Source organism: Phoca vitulina, unplaced genomic scaffold (assembly GCF_004348235.1).
Source record: "Phoca vitulina isolate PV1807 unplaced genomic scaffold, GSC_HSeal_1.0 scaffold71, whole genome shotgun sequence".
Taxonomy (NCBI): Eukaryota; Metazoa; Chordata; class Mammalia; order Carnivora; family Phocidae; genus Phoca; species Phoca vitulina.
Genome location: NW_022589774.1, coordinates 1,753,625 through 1,779,261, shown reverse-complemented (window position 1 = coordinate 1,779,261; position 25,637 = coordinate 1,753,625). Strand labels below are relative to the sequence as shown.

General features: G+C 41.1%; 1 protein-coding gene across 1 annotated transcript in view; it reads right to left on the bottom strand.

The window, feature by feature from the left end:
- HSD11B1 (hydroxysteroid 11-beta dehydrogenase 1) overlaps positions 1–25,637 on the bottom strand; it is a 62,197-nt gene that overhangs the window by 23,734 nt on the left and 12,826 nt on the right. The window contains exons 3-6 of the mRNA XM_032393156.1: positions 2,894–3,007; positions 2,024–2,154; positions 1,151–1,262; positions 834–1,019 (exon numbers count right to left, since the gene is read on the bottom strand). Of these exons, the coding sequence (XP_032249047.1) occupies positions 834–1,019; positions 1,151–1,262; positions 2,024–2,154; positions 2,894–2,981 (517 nt within the window). The 5' untranslated portion in view covers positions 2,982–3,007. The remainder of the gene's footprint in view (positions 1–833; positions 1,020–1,150; positions 1,263–2,023; positions 2,155–2,893; positions 3,008–25,637) is intronic.

Below are 25,637 nucleotides of genomic sequence, written 5' to 3'. Positions count from 1 at the left end.
CTAATGCACATATCAGACACTTGGTATGTTAAAATATTCCACTTCTGGGGCGCCTGGGTGGCTCAGTCGTTAAGCGTCTGCCTTCGGCTCAGGTCGTGATCCCAGGGTCCTGGGATCGAGCCCCGCATTGGGCTCCCTGCTCCGCGGGAAGCCTGCTTCTCCCTCTCCCATTCCCCCTGCTTGTATTCCCTCTCTCACTGTGTCTCTCTCTGTCAAATAAATAAATAAAATCTTTAAAAAAAAAAATTCCACTTCTCAGTTCTACCTTTGCATCAGCTAACTTCATCAGCCTATAGCTTTTGGTCATGGCAGAAGCAAAATCATTTTTATCCATCGTGACCAGGTCTCTCCCTTAGAATCAGGATGAGCTGTATCTCCACAATCTCTCCATGTCCCTTTAGACTTCCATTTGTAGATCACAAACCACCAAGTTTCTCGTGGGCACTCTGAATTACTGCTCTTTCTCTGTTACTTCCAGGGATCTTGCAGCCCATCTACCTTGAACAGCCCCTTATTTCTTATGGTCCCACTTGTTCTTAACAGGGTCTCTTTCACTCAGCATGCATGCTTCTCATTGAGTTGACAAACCCAAGCTGCACATTCCTACGCCTGCCTCTTCATGCACAGGGACAAGCTGTGAATCAGTTTTTGCTTAATGTCACTGGGAAGATTGATTGGTTGATTTTTCACTGTGAATATTTAAAATGCTAGTTTATATTGCGTTACTTCTCTGCATGGAACTGATAAAAATTCACATTCACTGCAGAGCCCCCAACACCATCCCTGGCATGTCTCCCACTCCTGCCTTCCATACTGCTCCCTGCCCCACTCACCAGCCTTCGAGGAGACGACAACAATGCTCCCATTGCTCTGCTTCAGCATGGGCAAGGCGGCAACGCTCAGGACCACGTAACTGAGGAAGTTGACTTCCATGCTTCTGCGCACAAGGTGGATATCACCACTAAATAGATTCATAGAAGTGTTGGTGATGTGGTTGAGAATGAGCATGTCTAGTCCCCCTGCAAGAGATGGCTGTGTTGAGAGAAACCATCTGGGGGGCTACCTCTCCTCTCATTCTCCCCCTCCCCAAAGCTCCCTGGTGGACCCTTAGAGCAGAGCCCAGAAGAGGAGGCAGGAGAAGTGGCCTCACCCATGAGCTTCCCAGCTTGGGCAACAAATTGCTCTGCGAAGGTCACATTCTCCATGGAGCCAGCAATGTAGTGCGCTGAGGCTGCTCCAAGCTCCAGGCAGTGGGATACCACCTGCAGGGACATAGCAGCAATGGCGTCAGCATCGGCTGCAGAATTTGGGGGCAATCTCAGAAGTAATGGGGGTTTAAATGAGAACTTGCTCACAACCCTGTTTTGAGAAAAATGGTGGGATATGTGCGCGTGAGCGTGAGTTCAGTGAATGTGTGTGTGTGTGTGTGTGTGTGTTGCTAAATGCAACCTGACACGATCTTTGTCCTCTGTCTGAAGTATTTCAGGTAAGGTGTAAATAAAGAAATCGTCACTGTGCTGGGGTTTAAGTTCATGACTCATGCTTATGAGTTTCTGTGAATAGATGTATCTGAATTCATTATTGGTATGGATGCTAGTTTCTGTGTGAGTAGCCCTAAGTTTGTGAATGTTTGCATCCTTTGGTTTGTAAGTCTGAGTATATGAGAAAGCATGTGTCTGAGAGTCTGAATGGGGATGAGAATATGAATTCATGAGTAGGTACCGGAATTTTGGTATCCAAGCACATATCTATATATCCATGATTCCATGTGTAAATGTGTGTACATAGGCATGTCTATGAGTATGGATAGATGGATAGATAGATATAGATATATAGATGTGTGTGTGCATAGGAATGAATGCTTAAATGCCGTACTTTTATATTCTTGTGGGTGTTTGAACCTGTGTGTGTGTGTGTGTGTGTGTGTGTGTTTGCATCTGTGTATGGATGTGCCAACTTCCGTGTGTTGGTGTGTGTATGTGACATAAGGGGGTACAAGTGTCTGTGGGCACAGAACCCTCACCTTCTTTAGAGTTTCTTTAGACCTTGCCGTCACCACCACATGGGCTCCCATTTTCGCCAGATGATAGGCCATCTGTTCTCCGATCCCCTTGCTGGCCCCTGTGACAATCACTTTCTTTCCTTGGAGCATCTCTGTGAAACCCAAAAGGAAGTGAGGACCACACCCAACTCAGCAGTAGTCTTGCTTCCACTCTGGATGTGGACAAACTTATCTCAATGTCTAAAGGTTATGAGCCCAGATCAACTATTCTCAAACTGCATAAATCAATGAAGGAACGGTTCAAGTCTTTCATAAACATGCTCTGAAAGGGAGGCTTAGCGTGACTGCTCAAAACAAGCCTTCTTGCTGTCCTTCTTAAAAATGTCCATAGACAGAGGCTTCAGCTAAGACACTGGAGTTCCAGACATTTCTGGACTATCCAATTTTACTCAATTGAAGTAAAACTCAAAAAGTCATCAAAACACATGTGCTCATAGCGATTCCAGAGATTTTCCCTCACTTCTATTTAGTCATCAACTCCAGAGTCCTTTCTTGTCTCCCACTTATCAGTCTCTCCTTAGAGCCCGATTATCTGGCTGTGCTGTAAATTTTGGAATTACCCTCATTTTTGTAGGGAATCTGAAATTGCTTTCCATTGAGGGTGCCAAATAAAGCATGGACTATTTGGCAATCTGCTGACTACATGATTACCCCTCCACACCGCTATTACCCGTAGCCCATGTCTGGAAGACACAGAAATACAGTCCCACCTCAGGGTTCCTCTTGTTCAGCAACTTTGGGGATCAGGAACTCATCTGGATACTCGGAAATACTCCAGCCACCCCTGTGTTTTTTATCTATTCCTCAAAAATTAGATACATTGGTACTTACCTGGTCTGAATTCCTCATTTGCAGAATAGTAGTAGTAGGCCAAGAAGAACACCAGAATGGGTGGGAGATATTTTTTCATAAAAGCCATCAGACAGAGACCTGGCCCGAGGAGCCCTGTAGGACACACAGAGAGAACCTACAGAGCCTTCTACAACCTCCGAGGCAGGCAGCAGCCTCTGAATTGTGACATCAGGGACGGGGGAGGCTGGAGTAGTCTCAGGCAGTGCTAGCCAATTTCCCTGTCAGAGCGGCAATTGGCTTTGGGTGGGATCCCATTCGTCCCTGGCAGCCTGTGTGGTGGATTTCATAATGGACAATGTTTACTCCATTTCATTGAGCAAGAAGAGACTTCCAGATGGCCAAGCTCATGACTGTACAGGACTGGATTCCTGAACATCCCTACCCAGAGCCCATCTTCCTCTTAACACCACTTATGCCAAGAATCAACGGCCTTTCAAAAGTGGTATGTCAAAGGCAGAGAGAAAGTGTGTGCGGGGCTTCTGGGGAAATGTGAGTAATAGCAAATTCAAGCCAAATTCAAGCCAAATCTCACTCTTGGCCCCACCTCCCAGTCGGAAGCAATTAAAAATAACAGCACAAAACAGAAAAATAAGCTGAAGGAAAAAATGTGCACATTTTTGGGGGGGGAAAAAGCAAACAAGCCCTATAAGCCCCACACTCAAGTTCAATGAACAAGTATTACAACATCAAAGGGGAATGCAAGCCAGCCAGAACCCAGATGGCGGGAAACCCAAGACCGGTTCAAGACTCTCAGGCAAGTGCAATGGAACGTACACTTATTACTTTAACAGCAAATAAAGAAGAAATAGTGAGTGCCAAAAAAAAAAAAAAAAAAAGGCACTAAGCTATTAAACTGGGTCTTGTAAATGTTATAGAGGAACAAGACACATGAAGATGGAAGGAAGAGGAGATCTGGTCCAGAAGCAAAAAGAACTAACACCATTGAAGCAAATTAGCCCCCAAAGCCCACATCCAGCTAAAGATTGATTAACAATCAAAGGGCCAGAGGGGGAAAACCCCTAGTAATTTAGAATGTATCACAGAAATACAGAAATAACCACTTCGGTATGTTTGTAGCAAGAATTCAGTAAGGAACAGTCCTCAAAAAAAGAATTTAAGATACATTATTGTTAAGTTTTTCAACTTCAAACCAACTAACCAACCATAAAAATTCCCACATCACAGAGCAAATAGAGAATTCTGCAAATTATCGATAGAATTGAGGAAAACCATTGAAATGTTAGGATAAGAATGGATACCCGTGTTTTGGGAGGAGGAATGTGGGTTGAGGATGGGGGTTAGGGGGTTCACAGAAGATTAAGAGAAATTGAGTTATGACCCCAAGTACAGTATATGGAAACACTCACTGAGTTTTCACTTCAGAGTAAGGGGGAAATAATTTAAGACCCAGAGGAGATGAAATAATTTATCAACGAAGGCTCACAGCTGTGAAGTTCACGTCTAGGAAACAATGGAGATTTGACGACAGTTGAGGGTTAGCTAGAGCTCAAGGTTTATGGAGGACAAAATAGAAGAAAAAAAAAAAGAAATAAAATTCAAGTGGGAAGTGACATTACATCCTGACAGAACTACAAGATGTATATGCAAAATCTTACAAGGGGCTTTATGCTGCCAAGACATGTTACAGACTAGACCCCATTTTCATCTCCAGAGGGAAGGAAATTTAAAGTTTTCTTTTCTTAGTACTATCCTATTAAAAGCAAAATTATAGAAAACAATGAAAAGTTGCTTTAAAATATGATGCTGCTGAAATGGAGAAAGATGGACAGAGGAGGGAAGTTTATTATCTGATTAAAAAAGACTTTAGGGAAAAAAAAGACTTTAGGGTGCCTGGGTGTCTCAGTCGTTAAGCGTCTGCCTTCAGCGCAGGTCATGATCCCGGGGTCCTGGGATAGAGCCCCGAATCAGGCTCCCGGCTCAGCGGGAAGCCTGCTTTTCCCTCTCCCACTCCCCCTGCTTGTGTTCCCTCTCTCGCTGTCTCTCTCTCTGTCAAATAAATAAATAAAATCTTAAAAAAAAAAAAAAGACTTTAAGGTGCACTACAGAAAGCATAGATTTAAAGAAAGCAAAAATAACAATGAGTAAGACAAACTGCAGGTGATAGAACATAAAACAAATGCATCAACTATTGCTGATTGTTGGCTGAACTAAAAAATGAAGTCCACATTGTGCTGCTCAAAAGACCCATTTAGACACAAACAGGCACATAAAAAAACACAGACATTTTAATAATTAGTTATTGTGCTAGAAAAGGATAGAGAAAGCATTCAATAAGTAATTTTCATGAAATAGATGAAATAATTTTTAACCAGTAAAATGCATTTATGAGAAATGAGGACACCGTGTAATGGTAGATGATATATTAAGTCTCAGCAGTTCTCAAAATTTTTGGTCTCAGGGTTCCTTTACAATCTTAAAAATTATTGAGGCTCTCCATTTTTGCCTAGAGGCATACTTTGGAGATATTGCGGGTTCAGTTCCAGATCCCCACCATAAAGCAAATATTACAATAAAGTTGAGTCCAGTGAAGTTTTTGGTTTCCCAGTGCATGTAAAAGCTATGTTTACACTATACTATAATCTTTTTAGTGTGCAATAGCATTATGTCTTTAAAATATCTATACTTCAATTTAAAAATACTTTATTGCTAAAAAATGCTAACCACTCTCTGTGTTTTTAGCTAGTTTTCATCTTTTTGCTGGTGGAGGGTCTCCCCTCAATGCTGATGGCTGCTGACAGATCAGGGTGGTGGTTGCTGATGGTTGGGTGGCTGTGGCAATTTCTTAAAATAAGACAAGAATAAAGTTTGTCACATTGATTGATTCCCTTTTTCATGAATGATTTCTCTGTAGTATACGATACTGTCTGTCATTTTACCCACAGTAGAACTTCTTTCAAAAATTGGAGTCAAGCCTCTCAAACCCTGATGCTGCTTTATCAACTAAGTTTATGCAATATTCTAAATCTTCTGTTGTTATTTCAAAAATCTTCACAGCATCTTCACCAGTAATAAATTACTTCTTAGGAAACCACTTTCTTTGCTCACCCATAACAAGCAACTCCTCATCCATTAAGTATTCTCATGAGATTGAAGCAATTCACCCATATCTTCAGGCTTCACCGCTAATTCTGGTTCTCTTGCTATGTCCACCACATCTGCTGTTACTTCCTCCACTAAAGTCTTGAATCCCTCAAAGTCATCCATGAGGGTCAGAATCACCATCTTCCAAATTCCTGTTAATGTTAATATTTGAACCTTTTTCCATGAATCATGAATGTTCTTAATGGCACTAGAATGTTGAGTTCTTTCCAGGAGGCTTTCAATTTACTTTGCCCAGATTCATCGGAGGAATCACTATCTATGGCAGCTATAACTTTATGAAATGTATTTCTTTTTTTAAAAAAAAGATTTTATTTATTTATTTAAGGCGGGGGAGAGACAGAGACAGTACAGGCAGGGGGAGGGGCGGGGGCAGAGGGAGAAGCAGGCTTCCCCCTGAGCAGGGAGCCCAATGTGGGCCTTGATTCCAGGACCCTGGGATCATGACCTGAGCCAAAGGCAGATGCTTAACCGACTGAGCCACCCAGGTGCCCCAAAATGTATTTCTTAAGTAAAAACACTTGAAAGTCAAAATCACTCCTTGATCCATGGGCTGCAGAATGGATGTGGTGTTAGCAAACATGAAAACAACATTAATCTAATTATACACCTCCATAAGAGCCCCTTGGGTGACCAGGTGCACTGTCAATGAACAGTAATATCTTGAAAATAATTTTTTTTTTTCTGAGCAGTAGTTTTCAACAGTGGACTTAAGATATTCTGTAAATGGCTGTGCTGTCATCCAGGCTTTGTTGTTCCAATGCTAGAGCACAGGCAGAGTAGATTTAGCATAATTCTTAAAGACCCTAGGGTTTTCAGAATGGTAAATGAGCACTGGCTTCAACTTAAAGTCACCAGCAGCATTAGCCCTGAACAAGAGTTAGCTTGTCCTTTGAAGCTTTGAAGCCGGGCATTGACTTTTCCTCTTTAGCTGTGAAAGTCCTAGATGGCATCTTCTTCCAATAGAAAGCTGTTTTGTCTACACAGAAAATCTGTTGTTTAGTGTAGCCACCTTCAGTAATTATCTTAGCTAGATCTTCGGGGTAACTTGCTGCTTCCCCTTGAAGTTTTAGGTTAGAGATGGCTTCTTAAACTTTATCAACTAACCTCTGCTCCTTCTGCAGCTTCCTCACCTCTCAGCCTTCATAGAATTGAAGAGACTTAGGGCCTTGCTCTAGATCAGGCTTTAGCTTAAGGGAAGGTTATGGCTGTTTGAACTTCTATCCAGACCACTCAAAGGTCCTTCATATCAGTAATAAGGCCATTTTGCTTTCTTATCACTTGGGCGTTCACTAAAGTGGCATTGTCAATTTCTGTCAAGAACTTTTCCCTTGAATTCACATCCGGGTCAGCTGGCACACAAACACTCTCAGCCTACCTTGGCTTTCGACACGCCTTCTTCACTAAGGTTAATCATTTCTGGCTTATGATTTAAAGTGAGAGATGGGGCCTCTTCCTTTCCCTTGAACACTTAGAGGCCATTGTAGGGTGATCGGTTGGCCTAATTTCAATATTGTCGTGTCTTGGGGAATAGAGAGGCCTGAGGGGAGGGAGAGAGATGAGGGAACAGCCAGTTGGTGAGGAGTCGGAACACTATTTATTGATTAATTTTGCCATCTCACACGGGTACAGTTTGTAGGGCCCCAAAACAATTACAATAGTAACGTCAAAGATCGCTGATCACAGACCATAACAAATATAATAATGAAAAAGTTTGAAATATTGTGAGAATTACCCAAGTGTAACAGAGACCCAAAGTGAGCAACGTTGCTGATAGACTTGCTTGAAGCAGGGCTGCTGTAAACCCTCCATTTATAAAAAAACACAATATCTGCAAAGCACAATAAAGCAAAATGCAATAAAATGAAGTGTGCCTGTATGTGGCTTTTACTATTGATACTGATGTATTAGAAATTGAGACTGAGGGGGCGCCTGGCTGGCTCAGTTGGTACAGCATGCGACTTTTGATCTCGGGGTCGTGAGTTCAAACCCCAGGTTGGGTGTAGAGACTACTTAAAAAATAAAAAAAAATAATAAGTGGAGGTCCCTCTAAAAGAAATTAGGACTGAGAATTTTTTTTAAGTAAGCTCTATGCCTAATATGGGGCTTGAACTCACGACCCTGAGATCAAGTGTTCCATGCTCTACCAACTGAGCCAGCCAGTCACCCAAGAGTGAGAATTTTTTTTCAACTCAAGAATATATAAGTATACATGTATTATGCTTTGTATTATCACAAAACCTGTAGCTTCTAGAAAACTCATGAAAGAATAAGAAAAAAGGCAAATAATGTCTTAGTATGATTATGAAAATAGTGGACCTTTCAAACCCCCAAGAGGGCCTCAGGGATGCGTTGGTGCCACACTTTGACCAGATTATGTAAGAAACATTGATCCACAGTATGTCCATATCTTCATGCCTGGTTCTCTCATTAGCTTGTAAGCTCCTAGAGGATGTGGACTGGATCTTTTTATCTTTGTCTCTTTGCATATCCCCCTAGCCCTGCTCCAAAATAGGCATTCAGTGAACTTGGCTGTTTTAGTGTTTCTGAGGTGCTGCAGCAGTGAGAAAATTGCTATCTTTCTGCAGCCTGATTTAATCCAGGGAAATCACTGGGATTCAGCATTCTGGTTAGAACCTTCAGCCCCACTCCCTACTCCTCTTCTAGTGGTTCTCAACAAAGTAAAAATAAATAAATAAATAAATAAGACAAAAGGAAATATGAACGTTTCACCTAGCAATTGTTTTGAGTCATATTTTCACTATTCAAGTAAAGTTCCTTTCACTACCATGGCAACGAAGCTAGCTGTTCGCTCCACTCCTTCATGCTGGCAATCCCTTGTAATGCATCAACCATGTACACTTTAGCGTAGGCTTTCAGTGAAATACCTAAACACAACCTGGCAGTTTTCACAAACTCAGAGTGGGTCCCTTTCAGCTGGAGGCACATGTCCCAACCCAGCCAAAAGTTCTGATTTGATCATTCTCACCTGAATAAATGGGTCAAGAAGTAGCAACGTGAGAAGAGCAGGACAATGAATGTGAAAGGGACCATGAGGGATGGGCCAGATCTGATAGGACTAATAGTGGGTGGCAAAACTGTGAGGAGAGGTAGCCAAAGAGGAATTTCCATGCATCTGGCGTAAGATGTGGATCGTGAAATGTGCATCTGTCATTTCTGAGGCAGCAGCAGCTGTGGGGCTTTTCAGGCCTGTTTAGTAGCTTTGGTAAGTGGTCTCTTCTTTTTGAAAATTAATCCTACCAGGGGAAGAGTGGGAAGACCTCAGAGTAAAAGGTGGGTGAACCGTTTCATTTTGGAGATTCTCCCTTCCCTGGGAAAACACCGCTAACATGCTGAAACAGGAAAGGATCTTAGCATATTAGGATGCATAAAATTCTCCCTTTCTCTTTACCTTTCCCAACCATCCAATCCAGTTTCTCAGGTCTGATTTTTTAGGAACTCAGTCTGCGCCATGGCTGCCAAGATTTGTTCCACGCTATGGACACGACCACCACTTTATATCATTTTATCCAATAACACAGATTCCTCCACACTCCCTCCTTTCTTTTACCTCTCCTGTGTTTATCTAATGAGGTGTGGGGGAGAAGTTCTTTGTCAACCCTTCTGCATGACCTCACTCCTAATGGACAGATTTTTCTCATCTTTTCTAACTAATGGAATCTCAAGATCAGGGAAAATGAACCAGGAATAGGATAAACTGCCCTGTGTATGTTGTCCTGTCCTCACCTGTCACATATGGTCTGTGGCCAGGAGACTGTTGGGGCAGACTACCTGGAATCCATTTGTGTGGGACAGCCAAGAGCCTCTTGGGAAAGAACAGGTACTTGATGAGGCCCAGAGCATGGTCTGATCCCTGTCCCTCAGTGGGAGTGGGGCAGAGACAATTCTAAACATGCTGTAGTTGCAGTTTTTCAGGTTTTTCCTTTGGCCTAACTCCCATGGATTTGCATCTGAGTATGAAGGAGGGATAGGGCCCACCTACAGTGAGTGAAAAGTTACTCCCTGGCAACTTTGGTAAAACACAGGTAGCACACGAGGAGCAGTGGAAGAGACCCACACAGCTCAGACGGCTGACTCCAGCAAGGCTACCACATAGCTCACACATCTGGGCTTTGGCCCATCTTGTGTTTTTTCTTGGTTATTAAGTCCAGCTTTCAGGAAGCACATCAAGGTGGCATGGCAACCTCAGCTGGGTGGGTTTCTTTAGGGTGCCCATGCCTTCAGCATTAGAGAGAAGCCACTTCCCTTTGGTGGGAAGCAGGTTTGCCAGATTAGCAAATAGAAATACAGGACACCCAGTTAAATTTGAACTGCAGAATACATTTTTTAGGATATATATAATCAACCAATATATATAAACCATGGATATATATATAAACAAAAAATACATTTTGGGACTATGTATAACTCAACTATTGTGTTAGGGAGGAAAATTTTTCCTCTGCCTTTTAAGGTTCTCTAGCTGGTCTAAGAATCAAATTGACATAAGACAGATTAACAGGAGAAAGTCAAAACAAAAGTTTAATAACATGTATGCCTCCTATATACATGGGAGAGATCCAGGAAAACTAACGCCCTAAAAAGGCTGAAGCTACCCCTGAAATACCATCTCCAGCTAAAAACAAAAGATGTTGTGGGTGGGCAGTCAGGTATGAGAAGTTACCAGGAAAAGCACAGTACTCAAGTGTAAGGTTGTTATGCAGATTTAACATCTGGGGTTTCTGCTTTCTCCACTGATAACAGTTTCTAGAGAATTGAGTCACCTCCTTCCTCCTGGTACTGAGGGATACACCCTTACAAATGGAGATTTTTCCCTCATACATGTAAATGTCTCTTACAAAAAGGTAACTGCTACTTGGTTTTCAGAGCTTCTCTTATGCCCGTGGTTTATTAAAAATAACCAACTTAGAATAATCAGTGTGCCAAAAAGACATATCTTGGGGTGGTAAAATTTCCTTCCCTACAACTGAATGGGATATACTTATACTAAAACAGTATTCATTGTTTATCTGAAATTCAGGTTTAACTGGGCATTCTGTGTTTAATCTGGCAACCCCAGAAGTGGCACAGAGCTCTGGGAACACTGGGAAACTAGGCCTTAGGTGTCGACAAAACATTCTTGACCATGGTTATTGATAGCAGAGGTCAGACTGCCTCATCCACCTTCACACAATGAAACCCAGCAGCCTGGCCACAGACAGCCCCCAAAAGGGCCCTAAGTAGGAAGGAGGAAAAGAGACATACATGCCATATGATGGCTGAGGGGAGATTTCACCTGCTAACATTTATTTACTACTTACTATGGGTCAGGTCCCATGAATGAAAAGCAAATAAAATGCTTTCTAAGTCCTGGAACTTCTTCAGGGGAAGTAAACGAAATGTTTAAAGAGCTACTAGTGATATGATAGAAGTCTATGGTGGAGGCTGTGGAGGGTGGGAAGAATTTCCTCTGCTCTTCAAAGTCATTCTAGCTGGACTAATCATCAAATTGAGAAAAGACAGATTAATGGGAGAAAATCAAGTTTAGTTTTGTACATATGGGGAATCCACACAGACATGGATTCCAAAGACAGTGAGGCAACATGAGGCTTATATGAGCTAAGGAGACAGGATTCTGAGGATATAAAGGATGGGGGGGAAACATTAGCAGGAGGGTGAAAGGAGATGTTTGGAAAACAAAGATTGTCCTATTATGCAGATAAGTTTTTTAGTAAAGAGGAATCACATCTATAGCTCTCTTCTGGGTATAAGCAGGCAGTTGAGGGGAAGATAAAGAGCTTTACCTGAATCTGCTGGGTTTTGACAGCTTTTAATTCAAGATAATGTTCATGCCATAGTGGCCCATCTTGGGGCAGTCTGCAGTACCCTCCTCTGAAACTTCCCTGACGCATTAAAAGTTGAGCTGGTAGATTGTTTCAGCTCATTGAATCAGTCCTGGCAATAGGTCAGTTTAGTTAAACTCATTTCAGGAGGTGGTAATTCAGGTGTGTCCTCAAAGTTAGGCCTGTGGTTTAAACAATGAGGTATTAAATAAGAGGCATTTCTATGGAAACGAAAGAAAAACAATGGTTAATGATTGGATCAAGTTATAAACCGGTTTCTGAGCTCTGAGGGTAGACAGTAGAGAAAATTTCTAGCTGTCAAGCTTGAAGTATCTTCAGATAGTGTGAAAGCAGCCAGTGACAGATTTTCCTCGTTTGTGGTGTGAATGTCTTTGGTGATATTTCTGCCCACAAAGCAGCAGGCATGAACATGTCCTATATGTGAGCTGTTGTGGTGATTTCTCTGAAGTTTACATCAGGTTGTTCATACTTAGTTTGCAGGGCTTCAGGAAAAAGGGCATTTTAGTTCTCAAATGAATCCACCTCAGGAAGTGGGAGAAAAATCAAAAACATTAGTTTGAAGGGTTGTAGTCAGGCATTGGAGGACACTAGAAGAAGTCCGGATCTAGTCTAGTTTACAGTGGACAGTATCGGAATCTAATATTTACTCAGGTCTGTTGTTGAAATCTATTTTCTCTCTATAATCACCCCCATTTCTACCAAAGATAGCCAGATTAATATTTTGTTTGCAAAATAAGTCTAGTTTCAAAAACAAGCAAGCAGGGGCGCCTGGGTGGCTCAGTTGGTTAAACGACTGCCTTTGGCTCAGGTCATGATCCTGGGGTCCTGGGATCGAGCCCCGCATCGGGCTCCCTGCTCAGCGGGAAGCCTGCTTCTCCCTCTCCCTCTGCCTGCCACTCACCCTGCTTGTGCTCTCTCTCTCTGTCAAATAAAATCTTAAAAAAAAACAAACAAGCAAGCAAACAAACAAAAAACACACGGCCTGATTATTTACATAAGTGCAGCAAGAATAGCAGTTGGCCATAGAGGCTTTTCAAAAACCTGCTTTGGGGCACCTGGCTGGCTCAGTCAGAAGACTGTGCAACTCTTGATCTCAGGGTTATGGGTTTGAGTCCCATGTGGGGTGTAGAGATTCTTCAATAAATAAAACTTTCAAAAAAAAAAAAAACCTGCTTTGCTGAAAGTTTTCATAAGGTGTATCTAGACTGAATTCTTAACAGTCTCTTGAGGCCAGAGGCCAAGTTAAATAGTTGCCATCAGATTTTGCCTGTAATACCTGTGGATTTGGGGTTAACTCCTCTCTTCCTGAGGTCCCCAAAATATCCTGAGATTCCTGTACCTGCCACAAAGTGACTTTCCTCACTGCATAGGCTGCTGGGAACTCTGAAAGCAAGGTACCAGGCTGATATTTCCAAGGGACCTTATTGGCTCCATAAAGTCAGCCTTAGTTCTTTAAAGCTGTCTGGCCATATCTGAGTTTATGTATGTCTCCCTAAAATAGGAAATTCCAGTCAAAAGTCTTGGTAATATAACCAATGTTTCCAATTGTGTCTTGTTATAAGGAGAACAGTTTCTTATTGAACTTATATAAATAAATATATTGCCATGAAAATATAAGAATACTCAGAGTTTTTAAATTCTGGAGGGACAAGGTAGGGAGGAAAAGATAAATGTTCCAATTCTGCTTACAAAGGTATAATTTATCACACTGCTATAGGTCAGTCAGCTTAAGAGAAAAAGTTCCCGAAATATGGAAAAACGAAACATTTAAAAATGTCAGCAATGTTTAAAACAAAAAGTCATAAAAATGATAATTATCCTCTTCATTCAGTCCCAAGTTGTTAATTCTTTGAATCCAGTTTTTCCAGTAGTTTTGGAAATTCTTACCTAGTTCAATTTTATGATCCTAAGATTATCAGAAACCTGTACTCAAGAGTTTTTTCTATGAGTCTCACGTAAGGTGAAACACATTTGCAATAGCATTGAAGTAAAACAGTAACTGTAAATGACAAGACTTACAAATGACCACAGTTAAAGATCTGATTAGACTTCATTACAATGCAATTGACAAAGAAATTTGGTTATTGCTGTGACACACAACAGTCCAAATAATAACATACCAGGACATCAGATTTCTAGGAGTTTCATACAATTTTTAGAACACTTAGTTTAATAAGATATCTGCATAAATATAACCCGAGGGATTTAGTATCACTTACTTGACAATGCTTCCCATGTAATTTAACATGCCAAATAAGCCTACTTAATTTAATTTCTCACAAAATCTTTGAAATGTTCCAGGAGTGCTCTGGAACACGTCAGTTAGAGTGTGGTCAAAAGATTTCATTTTAGAATTTCATTTTGGGATCATAAATTATTATGAAACAATATTTAATTATGTATTTAACCAAATTGACAATAAAAGATTTCAAAGGCAAATACAGGAGGTTAAATAGTTGTAAGCAAAATTTAGCCTTTTAAATATTAAGACTCAGTTTTCTCAAGTAACCAGACTTGATAAATGTAGGAAATTATTTTGGCAAAACACAGAATGCTTGTTTTCCAGGCAGATAACTTTAAAGGTGAAGAAAACTTTTGTTTGCAACTTTTTATTAAGAGCAGACCAATAGTTCAAGAAAATTTGTCCTTTTACCAAAGAGAAAGACAAAATTTTAATTTTGCGTCAGTGTATTTTTAATATTAAAACTCATTTACTTACTTAAATTGACTCTAATCTTAGCCAGTACCAACCACACATAAAATCCTTTCCAGATTCAGGGCACCTGGGTGGCTCAGTTGGTTAAGCAGCTGCCTTCAGCTCAGGTCATGATCCCAGGGTCCTGGGATCGAGCCCTGCATCGGGCTCCCTGCTCAGCGGAGAGCCTGCTTCTCCCTCTCCCTCTCCCTCTGCCTGCCACTCTGCCTACTTGTGCTATCTCTCTGTCAAATAGATAAATAAAAAATATCTTTAAAAAAAAAAATCCTTTCCAGATTCCTTTTCCATAAACCTTCTGCAACATTTTTACACTCGGATTTTGTCCTAAGTTTTCCCTCTTTAAATAACCAGCCTCACTTTAGGGCAAAATTACTTTCTTTTCCCTCAACAAAAATGTGTTCCCATTCCTCATGCTTCTTCTTCTTCTTTTTTTTTTTATTCCCAGACACACATCTTACTTTCCTTGCATACAAAGTTATTTCCTTTATTATTTTCAGTAGTCTTAATTACATTTATTAAAAATTTTCCCTTAGAAACCTTAATTTCTAATGAAAATTCTGTAGTAAACAATTTGTGAACTGTTATACCAGTATTCTTTCGGTTGGCAAATTTATGAATACATTTTAAAATTTCCAGAAATGTATGCTTTTTCATAGTACAACCTTTCAATAAAGCACAAATCATGTTTACTAGCAGACCTGAATTTATCGTTAGTTTCTCTGTAATTAAACAAAAGTAAATAAACCAATGTTCAGTACTTAATGTTTTATTATTTTATCTTATTTGGAAATGATCGAGATATTCAACAAATTTAACTTAGCAAAACTTTATAAAGTTTCAGGTTATGAAAGATTTTGGAAGCTATTTAAAAGTTTACCTACAAACCTTTTATCTTATTTACATCTATTTAATTTACTTGTTCTTAACAGTTGTGTTTAGATTACCCACAAGACATGAGGCATTAGACAAAGTCAATGATTATTTGAAGATTTTTTTTTTCTTTTGCCAAATTTTGCAACAGATACAGCATGAACTCATTTGACTTTCAGTAAATATAGGCAGAATAAAAATTTTACATTTAATGCTGACAACTCTAAAGATATGTCTATTTTAATTAAACTAACAACTTCAAATTAGCTTTTTATTTATTTATTTTTTAAAGATTTTATTTATTTATTTGACAGAGAGAGACACAGTGAGAGAAGGAACACAAGCAGGGGGAGTGGGAGAGGGAGAAGCAGGCTTCCCGCCGAGCAGGGAGCCCGATGGGGGGGCTCGATCCCAGGACCCTGGGATCATGACCTGAGCCGAAGGCAGACGCTTAACGACTGAGCCACCCAGGCGCCCCCAAATTAGCTTTTTAATACTGAATATTTTCCAAGATCATGTGAACTGGAAAAACATTTGGGTTAGTTTCTCTTTCTGAGTTTAAGAATGTCCAGGTTTGGGCGCCTGGGTGGCTCAGTTGGTTAAGCGACTGCCTTCGGCTCAGGTCATGATCCTGGAGTCCCTGGATCGAGTCCCGCATCGGGCTCCCTGCTCGGCAGGGAGTCTGCTTCTCCCTCTGACCCTCCCCCCTCTCATGTGCTCTCTCTCATTCTCTCTCTCTCAAATAAATAAATAAAATCTTTAAAAAAAAAAAAAAAAGAATGTCCAGGTTTTACAAATGCTTGCCTTAAAACCAACTTAAAAGAGCTCTTTGGCAAATTAATTTTAGCAATACCACCTGGAGGTAGAGAAAATACCTCATATTTACAACATATATGGACACACACTCAGAGAGAAATAAAATCTTAGAGCTTTTATTTTTACTAATATTTGTGGACAAGACAGAAAGACCCAATTTTTAAATACCTCCATTTATTTATTTTTCCTGATGAAAAACTCTCAAGTTTGTATTTCAGAGAATGGCTCTTAGGTCCTAAGGAAGATGGGGGTAGAAAATTTGCATCACAAGGGCACGGAGTAAGTATTCAAGTTCTCTCCGAGGTGGAGATTGGGAACGTATCTGCCTATTATCAGAGGTGCTGGAGTCTGGGCATGAGAGCCCTTTTAGCAGTTTTTATTTTAAAAAGGCTTCCACCCTCCTTTTTCTTCCCTTCAGTCTCGGGTGATGGTGGGCTGTATTTACCTTTTAAAGACATGATAATATTTATAATTTCAAGGGACAGAGAAAGAATGCAAAATGTTTTTCCCCTTGAATTTCGGGGTAATTGCTATCAAAAATTTACTTTTTTTTTTAATACAGGGGAATTTTGTCCTGATATTGTGTTTATATCTACAAACATTTTGAGAGGAAAAGGTGAGGTTTGGGGATTGATAAAGATGGGTGGGTTTTGACTTTTATGTTTAGAGTTGCATTTCTGGTTTTTTAGAGATTTGTAAGACAAAGACAGTTTTCCCCAAAGAACTGGATTACAGCCTGAATATCAAGGGACTGGCTGCTTTTTAAACTAAATTTGCTTCTTTATATCAGGAGGATTTTTAAGTAAAATGGGAATCAAAAGACTTATGCCTTTGTAAAGTCTGTATAAAGCATTTCAACAAAAGCCTTTTTTTCTAGGTACGCAATTTAACCTTGGCTTCTATTAGTCCCCGAATATTAGCCTTTTGAGATCATTTGTAGGAGGGCCTTGGAGAAATTTTGGTCCTGTATCCTCTGTGGAAGGGAGGTTATGAATAGTCATCAACAAATTCCTCTCTAAATTTGGTAGGATTCTTTTTGGTGGGGGGGAGCCTTTATAATTTAAAAGATCTGCTGCTGTCCAGGCAAAAGAATTCTTCTGCAGTGGGGGATCTAGGACACACCTGTAAAGGACCTGGCAAGGAAAGCCTAGAGCTGGCAGATACTGATTACAGAGCCCCGGGAGGTAGGATCAAAGCCAGCCTCACTGCCAATCTTGGGTGCTTTTATTAAGTTCACTTCCTGGCATTCAGCATTTACATAAGCAACTTGCATACTTTGAACCTAGAGAATAGGCTGGATGCTCCCCGTACATCTTGTACGGAAAGGGAAGTTAAAACAAGTAGATTTTAGGAAAATTTGCAATGGATGTGAACATTTATTTTTGTCTTAAGTCTAATTTCTGTTCTTTCATCTTGTCAAAGGAATCCCTAAGGCTATCTGTTATACTAATAAGACAATTGAGAACTCTCTATAAAGAGTATTTTTCTTTTAAATATAGCCAATTTAAAGGATCCATCATCTGGCCATTGAGGAGTAGGATCTCTTAACAGCAACTCAAACCAATAAGCCTTTTAATGGCTTAACCAAAGACACAAGAGGCATTCAAGGAGGTCATAGATGATACAGCCCCCATGATCCAAAAGTTTACTCCCAAGATTAGCCTAAGAAAGAAAAGGTCTTCACTGCACAGGCAGTAAGGATGGTGTACTGAAAATGGTGTCTCTGGTCTCCCACAAAATCATAAGACACCTCCAGTCACAGACCGCTAATCTGTGACACTAGGCAGGTGCTATTGAAATGGACCTTTCCATCATTCATAAGCAATGAAGGTTGAGAGGACAAAGGTTCCTATGGTCTAGAACCTCTCATGACAAACACCACTGAGAGGTGGCAAGGCCCAGGATGAAAGGTGGGGGAGAGAGAGAGAGAGAGTCAGAGTTAGATCCCCAGTTGTTTTGACTGGCCACCAAGTTATACCCTGGTAAGTACACCCTCTAGATGATGGAGACCAAAGAGAATATTCTCATTGGTCACAGAGCCAAGCTCTTAGGACATAGAACAAGACAAAAGGAAAAAATTTATATGCACCTTAACAGCTTTAGCTAAAGCCTTGGGTCTCTTGTGATGTGGAAATATTGGGTTCAGAGCAAACGGTCAAGAAAGAATTCTTGAGAATGTCTTCAGTGCAAAAAGGTGGTTTTATGAAAGCACAGGGACAGGACCCATGGGCACAAAGAGCTGCACTGGGGTCATGAGAAAGTGGCCAATTGTATACTTTTAAGTTGGGAGGGGGTTAGGGACAGCACAAACCTCCAAGGTGTTTTGGAAAACAAGGTTTACAGGATCCTGAGGGGGCTAGCTATTGTTTGGAAAAGGTCATTCATTACTGTTAAGTGAAAACTCAGTCATGAGACCCTTCAGATGTATATTAGAGGGCCATATGCTTAGAGGGTGATTGCTAACATGTATCTTGGGGGGTAGACATAAAGGAAGTTTCCAAAGGAATTTCTATATGTTTAAAGTAGACTCACAGGATCCTGGGGGGCGGGGGGTGTCAGGCTAAGATTTCCTTTTGCGCTTAGCAAAGTGTCAATATTGAGGCAGCCGAGCTCCCAGAGGAAGGTCACTCTGCCTGTTCAAAGGACTTGTCAATGGGCTGTTAGTAAGGAAATTTAATTTTTCTTTTGCCTTTGTTTCCTGCATCATTCCCCCCTGAATAATTTTGACCCTTAAATCTTTAAGGTTGCTGAGGGTGGAAGGTCTTATCTTCTGTAACTTCCTTCTGATGAACAGGGGCATGGAAATGTCCCTAGCTATGGGTCAACACTGGTTAGTTGGGGGCTTATATATATAGGAGTTATGGGAGGCAGAGGCAGCTGAATTCAAGGGAGACCACATGTATGGATCTTCCGGAGTAGAAAGGAGCATCTGTTGGCTTGAGGTTATGGCAGTAAAGGAGTCTCGGCACCAGGTGGAGAGGCATGGGAGAAAACAGCAAAACATGATTAGAATAACAAAAAAAAAGAAGCCCAAATAGAAGTCCTTCGATAGTTGACAAAAATCCTCTTGAGTCCTGGAGTTGAACCAATCATTTAAGGAAAGAGAGGGATCTGATCGCTTCAAGTGCCAATTTGAGTATTCATGTCAGTTAGAAACCCAGAAATGTTTTTGTGATAATCTGGAACGTACACCCAACATTCCGTTTTTATGACAGCGCACATTCCACCTCGTGCAGCAGTTAAAACATCTAATGTCATTCTAGCTTGTAAAACTGCTTTACGCATTTGTGTTACTTCAGTATTTAATAGGCAAATGCTATGTTGAGTGTCACTGAGGGCTTTGACTGCTTACTTATTAAGAGCTTCCATATGCCAAACGACATTCTCCAGTGCCAAAGAGGGAACAAAGATGGATGCTAGGTGGTCATACCAATGAAACACAGAACGTGTCCACCATTGTTTTAAATTTGGAAGGTTGGCTGAGTTGGTAATGGTTTTAATAATGTGTCTATGCATCCAGGCAAAACCCAGAGTACAGTGGCCTATCCAGCCTGGGGAAAGCCATGGCCATGAGTCAGAGTCGCATAGCTGCTGGGTCCTGTTAGGAGCCAGCCATCTTAATTCTGGGCCTCCTTGAACTGCAGTCAGGAGTTCAAGGCTATTCGGTTTTGGAGGGCCACCTTTCCAGAGGATTGTGGATGCCAGTCCCAATGTAAATAGTAATTAATCTTTAAGGCCTGAGCTATTTGCTGGGTTATTTGTGCAATAAAAGATGGTCTGTTGTCACTTTGTACGGACAGAGGGAGTCCAAATCTATGGACAATATTTCTTAGCAAAGTTTTTTGTCACCTCAGTGATCTTTTCTGTTTTATAAGGAAAGGCCTCTATCCATCCAGTAAAGGTGTCTACATAAACCAATAATTACTTATATCCTTTACAAGGTGGCATTTGTGTAAAATCTAATAGCCAGTCCTCTGCAGGATACGGCTTCCGCCTTTGGACTGGCCTTAAAAAAGGGTGGGGGTGAGTCGCACCCTCTGGATTTGCTTGTGTGCAAATAGCACATGATTGACAGACCTGTTTAATGGTCCCGGTTGAGCTAATTCCATAAATGTGTTTTTAACCATTTGTTCCAGGGCCTTTTTACCCAAATGGGTAGGCTGGTAATTACCTTCCATTAGTTATTTGTGGGTGTAAAGGTTTTTCTCTCATTATCAAGAAGCCAGTCCTGTGCATTTTTTTAATATCCTCATTCCTGGGCTATGTGAATTTCTTGGTCTGAACAGACTGGAGTTATGGACTTTACTGGAGGTAAGACTGGTATAAGACTTAAAATTTGTGGGGCGCCTGGGTGGCTCAGTCGTTAAGCGTCTGCCTTCGGCTCAGGTTATGATCCCAGGGTCCTGGGATGGAGCCCTGCATTGGGCTCTCTGCTCAGCAGGAAGCCTGCTTCTCCCTCTCCCATTCCCCCTGCTTGTGTTCCCTCTCTCGCGGTCTCTCTCTCTCTGTCAAAATAAATAAATAAAATCTTTAACAACAACAACAAAAAGACTTAAAATTTGTTTATTTTGGGATGCCGGGGTGGCTCATTGGTTAAGCATCCGCCTTTGGCTCAGGTCATGATCCCAGTGTCCTGGGATGGAGCCCCACATCGGGCTCCTTGCTCAGTGGGGAGTCTGCTTCTCCCTCTGCCTGCTGCTCCCCCTGCTTGTGTTCCCTCTCATGCTCGCTCTCTCTCTCTGGCAAATAAATAGATAAAATCTTAAAAATATATATATAAGGACACCAATTTTAAAAAATTTGTTTATTTTGTGCTGCCTACTTAGCAGCACGGTCTGCCAAATTGTTGCCTTCAGATTCTAAGGTCATATCCTTTGCTGTCCTTTGAGCTGAATTATAGCCACCTCCTTAGTAGGTGTACAGCCTCAAGAAGAGTCATAATTTCAGGCCCATATTTGATTGGGGAGTTATGGCTCCCCAATCCCCTTTCCTTCCAAATTGCTCCATGGGCCTGTAGGACTAGGAAGGCATATTTAGAGTTAGTATAGATATTAATTTTGAGGGCTTTGTTAATTGTAAAGCATGAATGGGCACTACTAACTCTGCTTTTTGGGCAGACATATATACTGGGAGGGCTTTGGCCTCAACAGTCTGAATTAGACTGACTTATAGAGTACCCAGCTTCTCTTATCCCCTTTTCCATGAAACCACTGCCATCAGTAAACCAACTGTCATCCGCATTTTCAATAGGGGAATCTTTTAAATCTGGTCTGCTAGAATAAACAAGATCAATAATCTCTGAGCAGTCATGTTCTAACATGGAAATGCGATGTTCAGGCCCGGGCATAAAGGTAGCTGGGTTTAAAGTTTGACAAGTTTTAAGTATTATTTCAGGTGTATCTAAGAGCATAGCCTGGTATTTAATAAGTCAGCCTCCCGTCATCCATTGGTGGCTTTTGGTTTCTAAGACGCCCTGAACCTGATGCGGAGTCATCACTGTCAGGAACTGTCCCATAGCAAGGTTTGAGGCTTCTTCTACCAGGAGGGCTGCTGTATGCTTGGCTAAAGCCTCTATTTGCAATTTTACATCAATAGAGGTAGCTCCTAGGACAAATATGGCCAAGGGATAAAACCATCAAGAAGCCCTCTTTGTTTTAGGTCTAGCCTCAACAATATCCTAATTAGGAGAAATCACTGGCAAGTGGGAGAAGACGTGTCTCAGGAGATAAGGGCCCCAAGTGCATCATCTAATCCAATCATAAGGAAAGTGGGGTCATCCATTATCTCCGCAAGTCCATAGTTAACCCCATGGAGTGGGGTACACTCTGGCTTTTAGGGAATGATATTGTCATTCCAGTCATACAGAATTGGTCAAGGTGCTAGTTTACCTCAAGTTGTCTAGCTTGGGCAAACAGCGGTCAAAGACAATCAGAACTAGAACTTAACAGCCACAGAGGTGTGTTATTGAAACATAATTCTTTCTCTCTATAATCATCTCTAATTCCAGAGATAGCCAAATCAAGACTAATTTGTTTGAAAAACAAGTCCAATTTTAACAAACGTGGCCCAATTATTTACATAAGTTCAGCAACAATAGCAATTGGCCATGCAGATTTTTCAAAATCGGCTTTGCTGGAACTTTTCGTAAGGAATCTAGGTGGAACTTTTCTTAGTCTCTCAAGGCCAGAAGCCAAGCCAAATAGTTGCCATCAGACATGCCTGCAATACCTGTAGATTTGGGTGAATTCCTCTTCTCGAGGTCCCCAAAGTATCCTGAGGTTCCTGCACCTACCAGGAAGTGACATTCTTTACTCACCTGGTGAGGCTGCTGGGAACTCTGTAAGCAAGGTCTCAGGCCAACATTTCCAAGGGGCTTTATGGCTCCATTTTTCATAAAGTCAAACTCAATTCCTTAAAAGCTGTCTGGCCATATCTGAGTCTATGCATGTCTCTCTCAAATATGACATTCCAGTGAAAGCCTTGGTAATAATCAAGGTTTCCAATGGTGTCCTGTTACAAGGAGCACGGATTCTTATTGAACTTATGCAAATGACTATGATTGCCATGGAAGAAAGCATACTTACTAAGACTGAATTTCAGAGGGTTCTGGTAGAGAGAAAAGTTAAATGCCTCAGTTTGTTCACCAAGGAAGATTTTATCATATTTTTCTAAGTCATAGATATCTTAAGAGAAAGTTTCCTCAATCTGGAAGAACATTAGAGAACCAGCAATATTTTAAACAAGAGTCACAAAAACTATAATCATATTTCACAATTCATTTAGTCCCATGTTACTAATTCTTATTTAGTTTGAGTGCAGCTTTTTAGTTCTGGAAATTCTTACCCATTTCAGTTTTATGATCTTAAAGATATCAAATACCTGTATTTGTCCTAAAAGTCCTTTTTATGAATCTCCTTGAAGATGAAACATGTTTTATAAGAGCATCAGAACACTTATAAATGACAAAAACTCAGAAATGGACATTGTTAATGATGTGATATTGATGAGGGAGCAGAAGGCTAGCTGAAGAAAAAGCATCAGCTGACACCCTGCAACCTCCCCCCACCCCCACCCCCACTCCTGGGTGGAACATGTGTGACATTCTTCCAGGGATCTCAAAACTATCTTAATGTTAATACCTTGCTAGAGGGGAAAACAACCTTAACTTCACAATGGCAAGGCCTGCGGTATCTTGTAGGTATCTTGTAGATCCGTCCTCTTTAGCATATGAAACTTCTTTTGAAACTTCCCTTTTCTTTACTTTCCCCCAACTCCCAAGTATATAATCAGCCACCCCTCACAACCCTGGTGCAGCAGCTCTTTCTTTGCATGGGTCCTGTCCCTGTGCTTTAATAAAACCACAGTTTTTCACCAAAGACATCTCAAGAATTCTTTCTTAGTTGTTGGCTCCAGACCTCACCCCACAGAACCTCACCTATATTCCAAAACCCCATCAATATGAGAGTTCATTATGGTGCAACTGACGAGCAAATAAAGTTATTTCTGTGACACAGAACACTTCAATAATAAGAATATCGAGTGATGACTTTATAACAGAATGTAACATACCAAATAAACAATCCTAATTAGTCAAAGAGACTTCATTTATGATTTAAATCTTGGGGAAGTTCGTTAAAACCTTAGCAAGTTTTAAAGCACATGCCTAAATAGGATTATAGATCATCAAAGACCTGATAAAGACAAAACATAGAAACTGGTTTTTCTGGGCAAAGAGAAAACAACTTTGTTTACATTTTCTTATCAAGAGCAGACTAAGAAAACTTGCAGAATTTCAATCTTATACCAGTGTATTTTTTTGAACATTTATTTATTTATTTCAGAGGGAGAGAGTTTGAGAGTGTGGGAGGGGGGAGGCAGGGGGAAAGAATCCCAAGCGGACTCCACCCTGAGTGTGGAGCTCAATCCCACCACCCCAAGACCATGACCTGAGCTGAAACCAAGAGTCGGAAGCTTAACCTACTTAGCCACTTAGGCGCTCCACCAGTGTATTTTGAAAATCCATTCATTTCAACCTTAGCTCATCCTGACCACACTTAAAATTCCTTTCCAAAGATTTCCCTTCACAAACCTTCTACAACTTTCCTTTGCATTCAGATTTTGTCCCAAGCGATTTCTCTCAAAACAGTCTCAGGGCGCCTGGGTAGGTCAGTCGGTTAAGTGTCTGCCTTTGGCTCAGGTCATGATCCCAGAGTTCTGGGATCAAGCCCCGCACGGGGCTCCTTGCTCAGCATGGAGCCTGCTACTCCCTCTCCCTCTGCCACTCCCCCTGCCTGTGCTCTCTCGGGCTGTCTCTCTCTCCCTGTCAAATAAATAAAATCTTAAAAAAACAAACAAACAAAACACAGTATAGGACAAAATTACCTTATTTTACCTTCAACAAAAATGTATTCCCATTCCTTAGATCGTTCCTATACATACAGAGTGGCTTCCCTTATTTCCATCAGTCTTAATTACATTTAGCCGAATTTTAACTCTTAGAAACCTTAGTCTCCAGTGAAAACTAAATAGTAACCAATTGTGAACTGTTACACCAGAATTCTTTAGATGGCAAATTTACAGATACATTTAAGCACAAAGCAGGTTTTCCAACAGACCCAAATATCCTTAGTTTCGCTGCAATAAGAAGTCAAAAGCGGATAAGCCTTATGTTTAGTAATCAGTGCTTTAGCACTTTATCCCATTTGGAAAAGACCTAGATGTCCAATGAATTCAATCCCAATTTAACAACCAAACAAAACTTTAAAGCTTCAGGTTACCAAAGATTTTGAACGCTATTAACAATTACCCATGAAAACTTTGAGACAGACAAAATTTGCTATCGTCTTAAGTCATCTTTTTGCTAACATACTGCAACAGAGAAAACGTGAGCTTATTTGACCTTTAGTAAACCTCGGTAGAATAAAAGTTTTATACTTAATGCCAATAATGCTAAAGACCTATCTTAAACCAACAAACTTAAATTAGTTTAAACACCAAATTATGTTTCACCTGGGTCCACTTAAAAGTCAATAGATTTGTTCCCCATTGTCGATTTTTACCTGGGACACCAGTGGGGAAAACTGAAGTGGGATTAAGTCCAAGGGGCTGCTCTTCACTCCTTGACAGCAAGGGTAGAAGGAGGAGTCATTGGTGCCAGAGGCACTGAGGATGGTATAGGAACCGGTTATGCAGGCCATAGCCAAGGTGCTGCAGAAACGGGGGGGGGGGGGGGGGGGGGGGGGGGGTTATAGGGGGGGGGGGGGCGAAAAAAAAAAGGGGGGGGCGGGGTTTAAAACCTTTTTTCGCGCACAGGGGTGTGGGGGGGGGGGGGTGGAGG